The sequence below is a fragment of the Chiloscyllium punctatum genome, chromosome 10 (genome assembly GCF_047496795.1).
Source record: "Chiloscyllium punctatum isolate Juve2018m chromosome 10, sChiPun1.3, whole genome shotgun sequence".
Taxonomy (NCBI): domain Eukaryota; kingdom Metazoa; phylum Chordata; class Chondrichthyes; order Orectolobiformes; family Hemiscylliidae; genus Chiloscyllium; species Chiloscyllium punctatum.
Window position 1 is genome coordinate 110,050,623 of NC_092748.1, and position 19,999 is coordinate 110,070,621.

Genomic DNA, 19,999 nt, shown 5'->3' on the forward strand with positions numbered 1-19,999 from the left:
TACACCTCCATCCGCCATGACCAGGGCCTCCAAGTCCTCCGTTTTTTCCTCCCCCGTCATCCCCAACAGTACCCTTCCACCGACACTCTCATTCGTTAGGCTGAACTGGTCCTCACCCTTAACAATTTCTCCTTCGAATCCTCCCACTTCCTCCAGACCAAAGGGGTAGCCATGGGCACACGTATGGGCCCAAGCTATGCCTGTCTCTGTGTTGGCTACGTAGAACAGTCGATCTTCCGTAATTACACCGGCACCACTCCCCACCTCTTCCTCCGCTACATTGATGACTGCATTGGCGCCACTTCGTGCTCCGGCGAGGAGGTTGAGCAATTAATCAGCTTCACCAACACATTCCACCCTGACCTTAAAATTACCTGGACCATCTCTGACACCTCCCTTCCCTTCTTGGACCTCTCCATCTCCATTAATAACGACCGACTTGACACTGACATTTTTTACAAACCCACCGACTTCCACAGCTACCTGGATTACACCTCTTCCCACCCTACCTGTTGCAAAAATGCCATCCAGTATTCCCAATTCCTCCGCCTCCGCTGTATCTGCTCCCAGGATGACCAGTTCCACCACAGAACACACCAGATGGCCTCCTTCTTTAGAGACCGCAATTTCCCTTCCCACATGGTTAAAGATGCCCTCCAACGCATCTCGTCCACATCCTGCACCTCCGCCCTCAGACCCCACCCCTCCAACCATAACAAGGACAGAACGCTCCTGGTGCTCACCTTCCACCCTACCAACCTTTGCATAAGCCAAATCATCCGCCGACATTCCCGCCACCTCCAAAAAGACCCCACCACCAGGGATATATTTCCCTCCCCACCCCTTTCCGCCTTCCGCAAAGACCGTTCCCTCCGTGACTACCTGGTCAAGTCCACGCCCCTCTACAACCCACCCTCCCATCCTGGCACATTTCCCTGCCACTGCAGGAACTGCAAAACCTGCGCCCACACCTCCATCCAAGGCCCCAAAGGAGCCTTCCACATCCTCTACATTGGGGAGACTGGACGCCTCCTAGCAGAGCGCTTCAGTGAACATCTCCGGGACACTCGCACCAATCAACCACACCGCCCTGTGGCCCAACATTTCAACTCCCCCTCCCACTCTGCCGAGGACATGGAGGTCCAGGGTCTCCTTCACTGCCGCTCCCTCACCACCCGACACCTGGAGGAAGAACGCCTCATCTTCCGCCTCGGAACACTTCAACCCCAGGGCATCAATGTGGACTTCAACAGTTTCCTCATTTCCCCTTTCCCCACCTCACCCTAGTTCTAAACTTCCAGCTCAGCACTGTCCCCATGACTTGTCTTACCTGCCTAACTTCTTTTCCACCTATCCACTCCACCCTCCCTCCACCCCGACCTATCACCTTCATCCCCTCTCTCACTCACCCATTGTACCCTATGCTACTTTCTCCCCACCCCCACCCTCCTCTAGCTTATCTCTTCACGCTTCAGGCTCTCTGCCTTTATTCCTGATGAAGGGCTTTTGCCCGAAACGTCGATTTTACTGCTCCTCGGATGCTGCCTGAACTGCTGTGCTCTTCCAGCACTAATCCAGAATCTGGTTTCCAACATCTGCAGTCATTGTTTTTACCCAGTCATAAGCACAAGACCAGCATATCACCCGTATCAGCAATACAAAGATATCAATTCATGAAATGTGGGCATTTATTGCTCATCACTATTTGAGAAGGAGATGATGAACCACCTTCTTGAACTGCTGCAGTCCATCTGCTGTAGGTTGACCCACAATGCTGTTTGGGATGGAGTTCCAGGATTCTGAGTCTGTGACACTGAAGAAACGGTGATTTATTTTTAAATCAAGATAGGGGTGAGTGGCTTGAAGAAGAGTCACGTCAGACTCAAAATGTTAACTGTTCCTCGCTCCACAAATCTGCTAGATCTGCTGAGTTTCTCCAGCATTCTCCATGATTGTTTCAGATCTCCAGCACCTGCAGTACTTTGCTTTCATCATGAGAGTTTATGTACACAGTCTGTTAAAAAAGATCCAACACTTACTTGTCCTTGCCCATGTAGTCCACAATGCCCTAGAAATGAGAGGAGAGAGAACAAACACAGCTCATTACTGTCAGCTAAGTGACCTTGTGATTTGTGCATTAATAGCTACTAAAAATCTTCATCAGTCCCACAACTCCCTGAGATCCCTGCACGCCTCCAATTCCAGCTTCTTGCTCATGCTCATTTTCCACTGTCTACCATTGGTGTCTGTGCCTTCAATTCCACAGTTTTGGAATTCCAACAATAAGCCTCACTTACCTGTCTTTTGTCCTTTAACAAGATGCTCCTTAAACCCTACCTCTTTGACAATATTTTGGTGTCAATTTTGCTTGGTCGTCATACTTTTGAAACACCAGGGGAATATTTCTCTGAATTAATGGTTGATATAGTGCAAGTTCTTGTGTTGGTGTAAGGCAATAAACCCTTTCCAAACATAAAGTATGAATTGAGTCAGGCTCTTCTGGACCTTAAGCATATTCCCCAGCAGACCACATGCTGGATTCTGCCAGATTAGCCACCAGAGAAATAATTCCACTTGCCAAATTTTACCAGGCTTGGCTCAAAGACTTGTATCAAACTCCAGTAGTGAATCCTGTGTTGCTGGTTACAATTTCACCCTTGATACTCAACCCTACTGCCAAGAAAACAGAGTACTGAATTATCTCCAGTCCAGATGTGATCAGGTTCATTTTTGTATTTGTTCATGGGATTGTTGATTAGTAAGGGGATCAAGGGTTACAGGGAGAAGGCAGGAGAATGGGGTTGAGAAACGTATCAGCCATGATTAAATATGGAGCAGACCGGATGGGCTGAATGGTCTAACTCTGCTCCTATATCTGATGGTCTAATGGACATAGGCATGACTGATGAGGTAACGTCCATTGTCGACCCCTCACCCATTCTGAGAAGGTGGTGGTGTGCTGCCTTCTTGAACCACTGTCCCACAATGCTGTTAAAGAGGGAATTCCAGGATCTTGATCCAGTAACAGCAAGGAATATTAATATATTTCCAAGTCGGATGGTATATGGTTTGGAGGAGAACTCGCAGACTTGGGTGTTCCCATGTACATGCTGCTCACGTCCTGGATGGTAGAGGGTGTGGATGTGAAAGATGCTGTTGAAGGAGCCTTGGTGGGTTAATGCAGTGGATTTTGTAGATGGTACAGACTGCTGCTACTGTGTATCGGTGGTAATGGGAGTGAATATTGACGGTGGTGGATGGGGTGCCAATGAAGCAGGCTGCTTAGCTGCATCGATCTAGGCAAGTGGAGCGTTTTCCATCACACTTTGACTTGTGCCTTTGCTATTAAACATTCATGGGATGTGAGCTAGGCCCACATTTATTCTCCATTCCTAAATGTCCTTGATCTGAGTGGCCTGCCAGACCATTTCAGAAGGTGGTTAACAGTGAACCACACTGTCATGGGTCTGGAGTTACATGCAAACCAGACTAGGTAGGAATGTCAAATTTCTTTCCCGAAAGAGCATTAGTGCACCAGATGGGTTTTTAACAACAATTACCAGTGGCTATATGGCTGCCATCAGGATAACTTTTAATTCCAGATTTGATTAAGTCAATACATCACAATTTGCCTTGGTGAAATTGTAATCAATGTCTCTAAAACATTAGCCTGGGGCTCTGGATTACTAGCCCACTGACATTACCAATACAAACCAGCAAGTCTTTCAGATGGACAGGATTAGAGGAGACAGGAGGCACTGAATTGTACAGTGCCACATGAGTTTGTAGATCAAACTAATCATGACTATGTGGTGCAGTGAATATTTTGCTGAATTATAGATTCAGAGGGGGTCTCTCTTTTGTTTTACCACTCTGTCAGGCATGGTAAAATCCATGCCTCGTGAGTTGGAAGGTCATATAGATACAGACATAGACATGGAAATACACAGCATAGAACAGGATCTTTGGCCCACGATGTTGTGCCAAGCATTAATCCAAATGTAAAATAAAATAACTTAACCTATGCACCCCTCAATTCACTGCTATCCATGTGCAGGTCCAGCAGGTATTTAAATGTCCCTAATGACTCTGCTTCCACCACCACCGCTGGCAACGCATTCCATGCATTCATCCTCTCTATACTTTTCTCCTAATATCTTAAAATTATGACCCCTTGTGCCAGTCAATCCTGCCCTGGGGAAAGTCTCTGGCTGTTGACTCTATCCATGCCTCTCATTAGCTTGCATACCTCGATCAGGTCTCCTCTCTTCCTCCCTCTCTCCAGAGAGACACGTCCAAGCTTAGTCAATCTTTCTTCATAAGGCAAGCCCTCCAGTCCAGGCAGCATCCTAGTAAACCTTCTTTGCACCCTCTCCAAAGCCTATGCAGTTTTCCTATAATAGGGCGACCAAAACTGGACACAATATTCAAAGTGTGGTCTCACCAGGGACTTGTAGAGCTGTAGCAAAACCTTGCAGCTCTTAAACTTGATCCCCCTGGTTAATGAAAGCCAAAACGCCATATCTTTCTTAACAAACCTATCCACTAGGGTGGCAACTTTGAGGGATCTATGTACTTGAACACCAAGATCCCTCTGTGCCTCCATACTGCCAAGAATCCTGTCTTTAATCCTATATTCAGCATTCGAGTTCAACCTTCCAAAATGCATCACTTCGTATTTATCCAGGTTGAACTCCATCTGCCATTTCTCAGCCCAGCTCTGCATCCTGTCTATGTCACGCTGTACACTGCAATAGCCCTCGATTCTATCAATGACACCTCCAACCTTTGTGTCATCTGCAAATTTACTAATCCACTCCTCAACCTCCTCATCCAAGTCATTATAAAAACTACAAATAGCAGAGGCCCAAGAACACAGCCCTGCAGGACACCACTCATCACTGACCTTCAGACAGAATACTTTCCATCTACAACCACTCTCTGCCTTCTGTCAGACAACCAATTCTGAATCCAGATAGACAAATCTCCCTGTATCCCATACCTCCTGGCTTTATGAATGAGCCTACCATGGGGAATCTTATCGAATGCCTTACTGAAGTCCATCTATACCTCATCCACTGCTTGACCTCCATCGACCTGTCTCGTCACCTCCTCAAAGAACTCAATAAGATTTGTGAGGCATGACCTGCCCCTCACAAAGCCATACTGACTTTCTTTAATCACACTATGCTTTTCCAAACAGTCATAAATCCTATCCCTCAGAATTCTTTCCAAAACCTTGTTGACCACAGACGTAAGACTGACTGGTCTGTAATTGCCAGGGATTCCCTTATTACCCTTCTTGAAAAGAGGAATAACATTCGCCTCCTTCCAATCCTCTGGTACATCTCCCATGGACAGTGAGGAAGCAAAGATCGTCGCCAGCAACTTAGTATCCTCCTTTCTTGCTTCCCAGAGCAGCCTCAGATAAATCTGAGGTAAAAACAATGACTGCAGATGCTGGAAACCAGCATCTGAAGGGCTTTTGCCTGAAACATCGATTTCGAAGCTCCTTGGATGCTACCTGAACTGCTGTGCTCTTCCAGCACCACTAATCCAGAATCTAGGATAAATCTGGGCTGGCCCTGGGGATTTATCACTCTTAACGTTTGCCAAAATTCCCAGCATATCAACTTCATCAATCCTGATTTCTTCAAGCCTGTTTCCCAGCTCCTCAAAGTTCTCATTCACAACAAGGTCCCTTTCCATCATGAAAACCAAAGCAAAAAAACTAATTTAGAGCTTCCCCTATCTGCTCACACTACACGCACAAGTTCTCTACATTATCCCTGATCGGTCCTACCTTCTCCCTGATCATTCTCTTATTCCACATGGATGAATAAGATGCCTTTGGGTTCTCCCTAATCCTTCTTGCCAAGCCTTTTTTGTGCCCCCTCCTGGCTCTCCTCAGTCCATTTCTGAGCTCCTTTCTCGCAAGCCTGTAATCCTGTAAAGCTGTGCTAGATCCTTGCTTCCTCCATCTTACGTAAGCTGCCTTCTTTTTGATGAGAAGCTTCTCTGTTCTCGTCATCCAAGGTTCTTTAATCTTACCTCTTCTTACCTGTCTCAGAGGAACAAATTCGTGCATCACTCGCAACAACTGCTCCTTAAACAGTCTCCACATGTCTGCTGTGCCCTTTCTGTGGAGCAATTGCTCCCAGTCTGTACTTCCCAACTCCTGTCTGATAGCGTCATAATTTCTTTTTCACCAATTAATTGTTTTCCCATGGTAACTGCTCTTTTCCCTCTCTAAGGCTATGCTAAATGTGAGGCAGTTGTGGTCACTGTCACTAAAGTGTTCTCCCACTGCGAGATCTGACACCTGTCCTGGCTCATTACTGAGAACCAAATCCAAAATCGCCTCTCCCCTCGTCAGTCTGTCTACATACTGAGTAAGGAAACCCTCCTGAACACACCTGACAAAAATGGTTCCATCCAAACAATCTGCACCAAGGAGGTTCCAGTCGATATTGGGAAAGTTGAAATCACCCATAACAACAACCCTGCTGCATCTGAATTTTCCAAAATCTGCCGGCCTATGAGATCTTCAATCTCTCTACTGCTATTAGGGGGTCTGTAGAAAACCCCCAATGAGGTGGCCATTCCCTTGCTGTTCCTAACTTCCACCCATACTGACTCAGTAGACAAACCTACCTCAACAACCTTCGTTTTTGTAGCTGTGACGCACTCTCTGATTAACAATGCTACACCACCTCCTCTTTTTCCACCCTCCCTATTCTTTTTAAATGTTCTAAACCCTGGAACATCTCGCAACCATTCCTAAAACCCATGTTTCTGTTATGGCCACAATATCAAAGCCCCAAGTACTGATCCATGCTCTAAGTTCATCACTCTTACTTCTGGCACGCTTTGTGTTAAAACACTCCTTGCGTTAAAACACGCTCATATCCTACTCCAAAGGCTCTCAGGTTACACTCCCACTTATCTAAATGGGGCAAAGCCACTTTTAAAGCCATTTTAAGTGAGCAGTGGACCCTCAATTTCCAACAATTGCACCACCAACAATGCAGCACTCCCTCCATATTACATGGGAGTAAGAACCTGATTTAGAGACATAGAGTCATACAGTCCTACAGAATCATAGAGTTATGAAGATGTACAGCACGGAAACAGACCCTTTGGTCCAACCTGTCCATGCTGACCAGATATCCCAACCCAATCTAGTCCCACCTGCCAGCACCTGGCCCATATTCCTCCAAACCCTTCCTATTCATATACCTATCCAAATGCCTCTTAAATGTTGCAATTGTACCAATCTCCACCACTTCCTCTGGCAGCTCATTCCATACACGTACCAATCTCTGCGTGAAAAAGTTGCCCCGTAGGTCTCTTTTATATCTTTCCCCTCTCACCCTAAACCTATGCCCTCTAGTTCTGGACTCCCTGACCCCAGGGAAAGACTTTGCCTATTTATCCTATCCATGCCCCTCATAATTTTGTAAACCTCTATAAGGTCACACCTCAGCCTCCGACGGTCCAGGGAAAACAGCCCCAGCCTGTTCAGCTTCTCCCTGTAGCGCAGATCCTCCAACCCTGGCAACATCTTTGTAAATCTTTTCTGAACCCTTTCAAGTTTCACAACATCTTTCCGATAGGAAGGAGACCAGAATTGCATGCAATATTCCAACAGTGGCTGAACCAATGTTCTATACAGCCGCAACATGACCTCCCAACTCAATATACTCTGACCAATAAAGGAAAGCATACCAAACGCCTTCTTCACTATCCTATCTACCTGTGACTCCACTTTCAAGGAGCTATGAACCTGCACTCCAAGATCTCTTTGTTCAGCAACACTCCCTAGGACCTTACCATTAAGTGTATAAGTCCTGCTAAGATTTGCTTTCCCAAAATGCAGCACCTCGCATTTATCTGAATTAAACTCCATCTGCCACTTCTCAGCCCATTGGCCCATCTGGTCCAGATCCTGTTGTAATCTGAGGTAACCCTTTTCGCTGTCCACTACACCTCCAATTTTGGTGTCAGCTGCAAGCTTACTAACTGAACCTCTTTTGCTCGCATCCAAATTATTTATGTAAATGACAAAAAGTAGAAGACCCAGCACCGATCCTTGGGGCACTCCACTGGTCACAGGCCTCCAGTCTGAAAAAAACCCTCCACCACAACCTTCTGTCTTCTACCTTTGAGCCAGTTCTGTATCCAAATGGCTAGTTCTCCCTGTATTCCATGAGATCTAACCTTGCTAACCAGTCTCCCATGGGAACCTTGTCGAACGCCTTACTGAAGTTCATATAGATCACATCTACTGCTCTGCCCTCATGAATCTTCTTTGTTACTTCTTTAAAAAACTCAATCAAGTTTGTGAGACATGATTTCCCTGCACAAAGCCATGTTGACTATCCCGAATCAGTCCTTGCCTTTCCAAATACATGTACATCCTGTCCCTCAGGATTCCCTCCAACAACTTGCCCACCACTGAGGTCAGGCTCACCAGTCTTTAGTTCCCTGGCTTGTCTTTACCGCCCTTCTTAAACAGTGGTACCACGTTTGCCAACCTCCAGTCTTCTGGCACCTCACCTGTGACTATCGATGATACAAATATCTCAGCAAGAGACCCAGCAATCACTTCCCTAGCTTCCCACAGAGTTCTCGGGTACACCTGATCAGGTCCTGGACTGGCCGTATGGCCCAAACTGGTCCATACTGACCAAGATGTCCAGCCACACTAACCCCATTTCCCTGCACTTTCCTTCCAAACCTTTCCTATCCATGTATTTGTCCAAATGCCTTCTAAATGTTGCTGGTGTATCTGCCTCAACCACTTCCACCGGCAGCTCATTCCATTTGCGTACCATCCCCGTGTCAAAAGTTGCCCCTCAGGTTTCCTTTTATTCTTTCCCCTCTAACCTTAAACTGATGCCCCCTGGTCCTCAATTCCCCAACTCTGGGAAAAAGACTGAGTGTATTCACCCTATCCATGCCTCTCATGATCTTATACACCTCTATAAGGTCCCTCCTCAATCCCCTACACTCTAAAGAAAAAGGTCCTAGCTTGTGCAACCTCTCCCTATAACTCAGACCATTGAGTACAGAAAACATCCTTGTAAATTTCTTCTGCACTATTTCCTGTTTAATAACATCCTTCCTATAACAAGGTGACTAAACTGAGCACAGTACTCCAAATGAGGCCTCACCAACATCCTGTATAACTGCAACATAACTTCCCAACTTCTATACTCAATGCCCTGACTGATGAAGGCCAGTGTGCTAATAGCCTTCCTGACTTCCCTGTCGACCTGTGAATCCACCTTCAGAGAACTGTGAACCTGAACTTCAAGGTCCCTCTGTTCCACTACACTCCTTAAGACCCTACCATTCACTATGAAACTCCTGCCTTGGTTTGATTTTCCAAAATGCAACACCTCACACTTATCTACATTAAATTCCATTTGCTATTTCTTGGCCCACTTCCCCAGCTGATCAAGGTCCTGCTGCAATTTCTGATAACCTTCCTCATTGTCCATGATACCACCTATTTTAGAGTCATCTGCAAACTTACTAATCATTCCTTGTACATTCTCATCCAAATCATTGATATAGATACAAACAGTAATGGGCCCAGCACTGCCCCTGGAGAACTCCACTAGTCACAGGCCTCCAGTCCAACAAGCATTCTTCCACTAGTACCCTCTGCTCCCTATCTTCAAGCCAATTTTGTATCCAATTTACCAGCTCCCCCTGGATTCCATGTGATCTAACCATCCAGAGCAGCTGACTATGTGAAACCTTATCAGAGGCCTTATTGAAATCTATACAGACTACATCTACCACCCTGCCCTCATCAACCTACCTGGTCACTTCATCAATGAACTCTGACAAATTCGTGAGGCACGATCACAAAGCCAAGCTGAATACTCCTAATCAAACCCTGTCTTTCCAAATGCATGTATACCTTATCCTTCAGAATCTCCTCAAGTAACTTACCTACCACAGATGTTTGGCTTACTGGTTTACAATTCCCAGGTTTATCTTTGCAGCCCTTCTTGAATAAGGGCACAATATTTGTTACCCTCTAGTCTTCTGGGACCTTACCAATAGCTAATAATGATGCAAAAATATCAGCCAGGGCCCACACAATTTCTTCTCTAGCCTCTTGCAGTGTTCTCAGATATATCTGGTCAGGATCAAAAGATATCTCCACCTTAATACATTCTACTACATCCAACACCACCTCTGCTGTGAATGGACTGTCCCCAAGATATCTCCACTAACTTTGCCAAGTTCCCAAGTCTTCATATCTTTCTCCATGATAAACACAGGCGAAATCTTCATTGAGAAGCTCGCCCAGCTCCTGCGGTTCTACACATACATGTCCACTTTGGTCCCTGAGGGTTTTCCCCTTCTCCCACCTCACCCTAGTTCCAAACTTCCAGCTCAGCACTGTCCCCATGACTTGTCCTACCTGCCTATCTTCTTTTTCACCTATCCACTCCACCCTCCTCCCCCCCTGACCTATCACCTTCATCCCCTCCCCCATTCACCTATTGTACTCTATGCTACTTTCTCCCCACCCTCACCCTCCTCTCACTTATCTCTCCACCCTTCAGGCTCTCTGCCTTTATTCCTGATGAAGGGTTTTTGCCCGAAACGCCGATTTTACTGCTCTTCGGATGCTGCCTGAACTGCTGTGCTCTTCCAGCACCACTAATCCAGAGTCTGGTTTCCAGCATCTGCAGTCATTGTTTTTACCTGGGTCCTATTCTCTCTCTAGCTATTCTATTTCCTTTAATATACTTAAAGAACCTCTTTGGATTCACCGTAATTTTCTCAGCCAGGGCTATCTCGTGCCCCTTTTTGTCCTCCTGATTTCCTTCTTCAGTAAACTCCTGTATCCTCTATATACCTCTAGGGATTTCCTTGATCTTAGCTGCCTGTAGCTGAGTCATACCTTCTTATTTTTCTGGTCAAAGCCTCAATATCTCTTGCCATCCAGGGTTCCCTATTCCTGCCACAGGAACATATAGACCTTGAACTCTAGCTATCTCACTTTTAAAGGCCTCCCATTTGCCGGAGGACCCTTTGCCTGCAAACAATCTCCTACAATTAACCCCTGCAAACTCCTGATGAATTCCACCCAAATTCACCTTGCCCCAATTTAGAACATAAACCTGTGGACCAGTATTGTCCCTCTCCACAACTTTTTTAAAATTAATAGAACTGTGGTCGCTGGTCCCAAAGTGCTCCCTCACTGTCACCTCAGTCACCTGTCCTAACCTATTTCCCAAAAGTAGATTGAGATTTACCCCTTCCTGAGTAGGACCCTCTATATACTGCTCGAGGAAACTTTCCTGAACAGACTTAACAAATTCCACCCCATATCAGCCCTTATTTCTCTGACAGTCCCAGTCTATGTTAGGAAAATTAAAGTCCCTTACTATTAGAACCCTATTATTCGTACAAGTCTCTTGAATCTCCCTGCACATTTGTTCCTCTAATTCCTGTTGACTACTTGGGGGCCTATAGTACAACCCCAATATCGTCACCATCCCCCTGTTATTTCTTAGCTTCCCCCAAAAAGCCTGGATGATCCATCAGTTATTTTATCTCTGATCACTGCTGTGAGACTCGCCTTAATCAAAAATGCAACTCCCCCTTCCCTCCTTCCGCCACCTCTAACACACCTAAAGCACCTATAGCCTGGTACATTAAGCTAGCAGTCCTGTCCCTCTCTTAGCCATGTTTCTGCATTGGCTATAATATCCCAGTCCCATGTAACTATCCACACCCTGAGTTCATTAGCCTTACCTGTCAACCCTCTTGCATTGAAATAAATGCAATTTAATCCAACAGGCATTCTTTGGTTCCCGTTGTGTTCCAGCCTGACCTGTATCTTGAACTTACTATTTCTGATTACTGTATTTCCTTTGATCCTTACACCTGCCTCCCTGCTGTTGAGGATCCCACACCCCTCCCCCCCCACACTGCCCCACCAATCTAGTTTAAACCCTCCCTTGCAGCCTGCCCGCCAAGATATTAGTCTCCCATCGCTCTTGAACAGGTCACCTCTGCCTCAGAAAATATCCCAATGATCTAAAAATCTGAATCCCTGCCCCCTACACCAATTCTTTAGTCATGCATCCATCTGCCATATCCTCCTGTTCTTTAAAGGAATTGTATGATGGCTGGCTGGACGGTGTGACTCCATGATCTTTTGATGCACATAGTATTGGGTATGAGATCCAATTATTCCCTTGGAATGATCCAGAGTCCTTCCTATATGACCTTTGTAATGAACTCACTGATTTTGCAATAAAGCTAATACACCTGTTGCTTATGTGCCATGTGAAGTTCATTGAGGCAAAAGCTATGAGATGTATTCTGATTTTTAATTAATTTTAGTGACAGCATTGTGTACAAATTTTGGAAATCTTCCAGTGGTCAAAATCACACAGTGAACCAACTCAGTTTGGATGAACTGCCCGAAGGGGCAGCAGAAGCAGATTCAGTAGTAACTTTCAAAATGGATTGGTTACATCTTTGAAAAGAAATGGAAACATAGTGAGTGTGAAGTGGCTGATGGGCAGGATTGAAATGCTAATGGGATAGCTCTTTCAAAGAGTTGGCACAGGCTTGATGGGCTGAATGGCTTTTGACTATAAGATTCTTGTTGACATTTTATTGCTTCAAATACAAACAACAGGCTCTATCGTTGTTTTATGAGGCTTATTGAGCACTGTTTTACAAAAATGTTCAAATGCTGTTTTACAAAGCTTCTCAAACACTTCTTTACAAGGCTAATACATTGGCCTCATTTCAGTGTTTCCCCGCTTCAACAACATTCATGTGAGGAATTACTGTTTATGTGAGTGTTGGCTTCAGGTTTTCCGCTCAGAGATTTATGTTTGTATATGTCAAGCAGGTGATGTAAAGATGTGTTGCCAAGAAAAAGGGCAGGTGTTTAAGACACACCTACACATTCAAAATGGCAACTGCCTTCATCAACACCAGCAGTTCTCAGTTCAGATTCAACATGTAAGTTGATCTTCATTCTTGCAATGATTTTTCAAAGCTTCAATCTTTGAATAATGTTTCCAAGAAGGAGTTAGATATCATTCTTAGAGCCCCAGGGATCAAAGGGTATTCAGTACTGAGTTAGATGATGTTACGATAATATTGAATGGAGAAGCAGGCTTGAAGGGCCGAATGGCCTACTCCAATTGCTTTTTTCTAGAACATCCATGTTTAACTTATATGTCATGAACTACAATAAATCTGTCACTTACTGAGAATGACCAGTAAGATTAACGGCAAGCTTTCTGTCATAAGATTCTGAAGCTTCATTGTCTGTTGTTGGAACATGAAATAAATACCTTATTTTTGTTTTCTAATTCCCTTTGATTTTGTTCCACATCCTCACCTAAATGGGCTGACAGTGGCTAAAGCACACCATCATAAAAGTACCAGAGTACGTTAAGGTCTCTCAACCAGAGCAGATCTGAAAGTCAGTGAACAGATGATCAACCATGTGTGGCATCACCAACAGCCATACGCCTACATCACTCTCAATCCATAGGCCATGGAATATATCAGGAGTGGTAATTCCAATTAAGGTCAGCAGGGACTCATTGGATTGTACTCTCACCTCTGAGTTATGATCATTTTGGGTTTAAGTCTTCTCCAAAGGTTAAAGCAGACAAGATAGAATAACACTCCAGTGCTGTGCTGTTGAAGGTGACATCTTTTGCATGAGACATATATTATCCTATTCGCCCTTGTAAATTATCACAGGGAACTATTTCCAAGAAGACCAGGGGAGTTCTCCCTCATGTCTTTTGTCAATATTTATCCTTCAACCAAGAATCACTGACAAAGATAAGGACTGTCAAGTCATTGCTTTTGGGAAGATTGGTGGGAATCATCAAGTTGCACATTACAAGCTCCCACAAACAGCAATGGAACAGTTACTACATTAGCGATTTTCACCAGGCTATCAGGGAGAATGCTTCTGAAAACAGCAAGTATGCAATGTACCACACCCAACAGATTAGGCAGTTTTGGTTTAATATCTGTTCAGCTTCTGATAGTGCAGCTTTACCTCTGTACACTAGTGGAAGCATTAGCCTGTATTATGTGCAATAAATTCAACTGAGAATCTCTCAGCCAAACCCGAATTTGCCTAATTACTCTGACTTATCTCTTCACTTCTGCTCTCTCCAGTTAAACAGTTCTCCTCAACTTGGTTCCAAACCTAACATTTCTCAGGAAAACCTGATTAATAGAAGGAGACTGATATGTGCTCAATTGCATGCAGTTGGTTCCATTTATCATTTTCTTGGAGATAAGGATAAATTTTAAAAGCAAATTATGTCCTCTTTTTGAACTTTTAATTCAGCTTTCTGAACGTCTGCTATAGGAGAAAGAGAGGACTGCAGATGCTGGAGATCAGGGCTGAAAATGTGTTGCTGGAAAAGCGCAGCAGGTCAGGCAGCATCCAAGAAACAGGAGAATCGACGTTTCGGGCATAAGCCCTTCTTCAGGAATGAGGAAAGTGTGTCTAGCAGGCTAAGATAAAAGGTAGGGAGGAGGGAGTTGGGGGAGGGGCGTTGGAAATGCGATAGGTGGAAGGAGGTCAAGGTGAGGGTGATAGGCCGGAGTGGGGGTGGGGGCGGAGAGGTCAGGAAGAAGATTGCAGGTTAGGAAGGTGGTGCTGAGTTCGAGGGATTTGACTGAGACAAGGTGGGGGGAGGGGAAATGAGGATTTCGAACCTCTGCTATAACCAACATCCGTTCGGAGCCACATGACGTTGAAGTAAGTTCAGCGAACATGACAGACAAGTGCTTAAGGAGAAGCACAGAACAGTCTTTCTGGCATTTTTCCAGAATTTAAATCAGTCGAGGAGACAGTCTGGACACAGAACATAACATTGGACTGAATCCCAGTACTGGACCAGGATTCATGTTCTTTTTTTAAAATTTGTTCATGGGATGTGTGTGTTTCTGGCTGGACAAGCATTTATTTCTCAATGTCCTTGAACTGAGTGATCTGTTAGGCCATTTCAGACAGCTGTTAAGATTCAACCACGTTGCTGGGGACCTGGAGTCACATGTAAGCCAGGCTGGGAAAGGACATCAGTGAATCAGATGAGTATTTACAACAACTGATGATGGTTACAGGATTGCCATTAAGCTAACTTTTAATTCCAGAATTTTACTAAATTAAAATCTCACCATTTGCCTTTTGGTGAGATTTGAACCCTTGTTCCCCTTAACATTAGTCCGGAACTCTGGATTATACTTAATGGATTTTCCAGCACTGGCCATATCCCATATCAGAAGGAGAAAAAAGCAGTTATTTTTCCAGTTTTTAGCTGGAATATTGCATGCAATTCTGGTCTCCTTCCTATCAGAAAGATGTTGTGAAGCTTGAAAGGGTTCAGAAAAGATTTACAAGGATGTTGCCAGGGTTGGAGGATTTGACCTATAGGGAGAGGCTGAACAGGCTGGGTCTGTTTTCCCTGGAGCGTCGGAGGCTGAGGGGTGACCTTATAGATGTTTACAAAATTATGAGGGACATGGATAGGATAAATAGGCAAAGTCTTTTCCCTGGTGCTGGGGAGTCCGGAACTAGAGGGCTTAGGTTTAGGGTGAGAGGGGAAAGATATAAAAAAGACCTAAGGGGAAACTTTTTCACGCAGAGGGTGGTACGTGTATGGATTGAGCTGCCAGAGGAAGTGGTGGAGGCTGGTACAATTGCAACATTTAAGAGGCATTTGGATGGGCATATGAATAGGAAGGGTTTGGAGGGATATGGGTCAGGTGCTGGCAGGTGGGACTAGATTGGGTTGGGATATCTGGTCGGTGTGGACAGGTTGGACCGAAGGGTCTGTTTCCATGCTGTACATCTGTATGACTCTATATATAATGGGAGCCATTGGCGTTTCTGATAATGTTTTTGGGGATTTGTTTTGGAAGGAAAACTAAAATCAGGCAAAATGAAAATGCTATACTTTTGACATTTTATTTTTCAAGGATGTGGAGCAGTATAGTTTAATAATATTCACACTGGTGCAAGAAAAGTGTTTATATATACTTCAGGGCATAGAAACAGGGCATTCAGACCAACATGCCTAGGCTGAAGACTATGCTACACAAAAGCCTTCATCCACTCCTCTCTATCTAACTCTGGATATAGAGTTATGGAGTAACTAGAGTCACATGCAGTGTTACTTGCACGGAGTTAATATAACACGGAAGGATAGCCATTCGGCCCATCAAGTCCATGCTGACAATTGATGAAGTGAACTCAGTCAGTTCAATTCCTTGTTCTGTCCACATAATTCTGTCAGTAGTTAAGTAATCCCTTTAAGCATCTCAACTTCAGGAGATCCTGCTTTTATTTCTGCCTTCAATGCATCTGTTAACTCTCTCAATGGGCTATTAAGGTTGGGTCATTAAATATATTCAAGACTGAGATAGACAGATTTTGAATCATCAAGAGAATCAAAGGTTGTAGAGATAAAGCAGAGAAATGAAATTAAGGTTTATCAGATCAGCCACGATCTCATTGAATGACAGAACAGACTCAATGGGGTGAATGACCTACTTTATGTCTCATGCTCTATCTTTTTGAAGACCCAGCTGACTCTGTCAGCAGTGATGTTACTGAACCAATAACTTTCATCAATGATTTTCCTTCCATCATTAGTTTGGAAATGGGGATTTTCACTGATGATTGTATAATGTTCAGTGCCATTCATCACTCCTCAGGTCCTGTGTCCAAATGTATCAAGACCTGGACAACATTCAAGCTTACACTGATCAGTGGCAAGTAACGTTCATGTCACAGAAGTACCAGGCTATGATCATCTCCAACAAGGGTGAATCCAATCATTTCCCCATTACATTCAATGGTATTACCATCACCGAATCCTCACTATTTTGCAGTTGACCAGAAACAAAACTGGAAGAGTGACGGAAATAGCAGCTACAAAATTAGATCAGAGGCTGGGAATTCTGTGGCAAGTAACTCACCTTCTGACTCTTAAATGCCTGTTCACAATCTACAAGACACAAATCTGGAGTATGATAGAATACTTTCCACTTGCCTGGGTAAATCTATCTCCAATAAACCCAGGAATCTCAATACCATCCAAGACAAAGCTGTCACTTTAAAACCATACCCTAGCCATAACCATGTCCACCATTTTCAACACACACTTTGTTCACCACTGACACGCAGTGGCAGCAGTACATACTATCTGCAGTAACTCACCAAGGTTACTTCAACAGCAAATGTGTGACCTCTGCCACCTCGATGGACAAGGACAGCAGATGAATGGAACACCACCATTTTCAAGTTTCCCTCTACCAGCCAACTTGCAAAATCCCAGACCTAGCAGTACTGTTGTTACACAGCACAGAGTGCACCTACAATGTTAGGACTGTAATGGTTTCAAGAATACAGCTTATTACCACTTCCAAAATGGCATTTAGGAATGGACAATAAAAACTAGCTACTTTGCATAATTAAATAAAAAACACTTTTACCCTCTCCCTTGACTTTTCTTTCACGTCAGCATTGTCCTTATCGGGCTTTGCTTGTTACTGGTTCCCTGACCATATGGGTGTTTTCCTGGTGGTGAAAATATCGAATGTTTTGCACAATGGTGTCTTCACTGAGTCCCTGCACTTACACACACACACACACACACAACATCAGTGTTGTGGGGAAAAAAATAACAATTGCTAGTGTGGGTATGGAAAAAAAATTTAGACAAAGGATTTTTAATCTCTTCAATTCAAGGGACTGACTCCAACAGCCAGTGTCCTAAAAGAAAACTTTTAAAAGTTGCAAGAAAACCCTCTTTGTGCAAGTTTTTGATACTTGTCCTATTATCTCCTTATTTGGCTTATCGTTAATTTTGTTGTCTGATCACATTCTTGTGACGTTTCTTGGGAACCTTGATCAAGTTAACAATGCCATACAATTGCAACTTCTTGTCCTACAATAAATTACTTACAATTCTGCATTATGTGTTATTAGCTGTTCCATTACTGCAATAACATAAAATCATCTGGACACTGAAGAACCTATTCAACCCCTGCATTTGATTCTGAACATTCAAACATTATATAGTTCAAATGTTATAAGCACCAGTCCCAAGTATCTTGCAAGAAGCAACACAGAAATGACTGGGCACATCTATGAGGTATCCCCAGTATGATTGTGGTAAATTGGTAATGCCCCTGGACTAGAAATAATCCAAGAGTCTTGGCTACATCTTTGGGATTCATGGGTTCCCAATTCTAGTAGGTGGAACTTAAATTCTCTTACTAAATTTGGAATGTAAGGTTAGTCTTGGTGATGGTGACCATGAAACTGATCTGTTCATTGATGTCCTTCCGGGAAGGAAATCTGCCATCCTTACCCAGTCTGGCCTACAGGTGACTCCAGACATACAGTGATGAGGTTGACTCTTAACTGCCCTCTGAAGTGGTTCAGCAATCCATTCCTCATCATTAGGGATGGTCAACAAATTCTGTCCTTGTCAGTAACATCCAAGCATTGAGAAATGATTTTTAAAACTTGACTTGACAGTGAGATATGTGATTTATTTGCTTACCATGGTCTTCATCTCCTTAGAGATGTGCTTGTAGAATTGACGCTCCACATTCCACGGTGAGCCAATGTTGGATATTGAGTTCGACCTTGTCCTGTTGAGCTTTGCAATCATTGCTTTCTCGTCCTTCTGCAATGAAGATGAAGTATAGAAAGCATTAGTCTTGAAAGTGAAGGAAATTCTGGACCAAACAGGAGAAGAAGACCAAGTAAGGGGAGAGGCACAGCAATGTAATGGTTATAGCAATGGATCAATAATTCCACAGATCTAGACTAAACATCCAGTTGGAATGTGAGTTTAAATCTCAGTGGTTTGGGAACTGAGATTCAGTTTTTGAGACAATGGATGAAATGGCTCTGTTCTATACTAGATTATGGAAGGGACAGGCTTTACAAGGACAATAGCAGAATTGAAGGATAATGCCTCTTAATGTGCGGGACCCATCTCTAGAATAATAGGTGACATACAAAGGTCTTTACAATTTAGAGAGAACTGATAAACATAGATATGAAGAAAACTTTTCTATTTTTGTGTGAGTAAAAATATTAGGGACTATAAATATACAAATAGTATGTTAGTATTTAGTATAAATTAGTTACTTCTACATTTAACAGAACTCAGGAGAAACCTCTTAACCCAGAGGGTGTTGTATTGTACAATACTCACACCAGAGTTCCTGTATCTAATGCTTTTGTACATTTAAGTGACTTATGTCTTCAGAACTGCAGATAACTTCTTCCTGCTGCTATTATACAACTGAGCTTCAATGAACTCAGCTTTAAGTGACCTCTTCAGAGTTTTATTCCAACACTTCAGGTCTGGGTGTAACCCTAAAAGGCAATTGAACTGACAATATATCCTTCCCTTCTCAGGAGCACTGGTCTACACAATAATTCTATTCCAAGAACATTGCAGGACTGCCCAAAACTCAAAGTAAAACTGAAACTAAAAATCTCCCTCTCTAAGCTGTGAGTGTTTCTATTAAATTATATTAAAAAAATACAAGTTCTAAATCTTCAAGCCCCACGATTTACCTTGCCGTATTGCAAAACATTGCAAAAGAAGCAAAAAGTCAGTTAGTGGTGCACATTAACATATTCACTCTAAAGCCAACGATTAAAAATAGTTTTAAAATAAATCATCATTATTTTAGACACACTTATAAGTTAATTTTTAACTTCAGACAACAGAAAATCCACAGGTTGCTAACTCAAAACCTAAAAAGCTAAAACTTAAAGTGTTAAAATATTTAAATCAAACAATTTGCATTATAATGCATATTTGGTGTAGTCTGAAATATCCCCTTCCATTATTGCCACTGTATCTCTATTGACCCATTTGTTGACTATGATCAAGGCAGGGTTCAATAGAATTGTGGGGGTATTAAGGGTATGACT

The 19,999-nt window shown here is 43.5% G+C and overlaps 1 protein-coding gene across 4 annotated transcripts in view; it reads right to left on the reverse strand.

Moving 5' to 3' along the window:
• The window catches only part of adcy5 (adenylate cyclase 5), a 429,739-nt gene that overhangs the window by 96,847 nt on the left and 312,893 nt on the right, over positions 1–19,999 (reverse strand). For all 4 annotated transcript variants that reach the window (XM_072579926.1, XM_072579927.1, XM_072579925.1 and 1 more), the window contains exons 8-9: positions 18,606–18,731; positions 2,040–2,068 (exon numbers count right to left, since the gene is read on the reverse strand). In XM_072579926.1, coding sequence (XP_072436027.1) covers positions 2,040–2,068; positions 18,606–18,731 — 155 coding nt within the window. The remainder of the gene's footprint in view (positions 1–2,039; positions 2,069–18,605; positions 18,732–19,999) is intronic.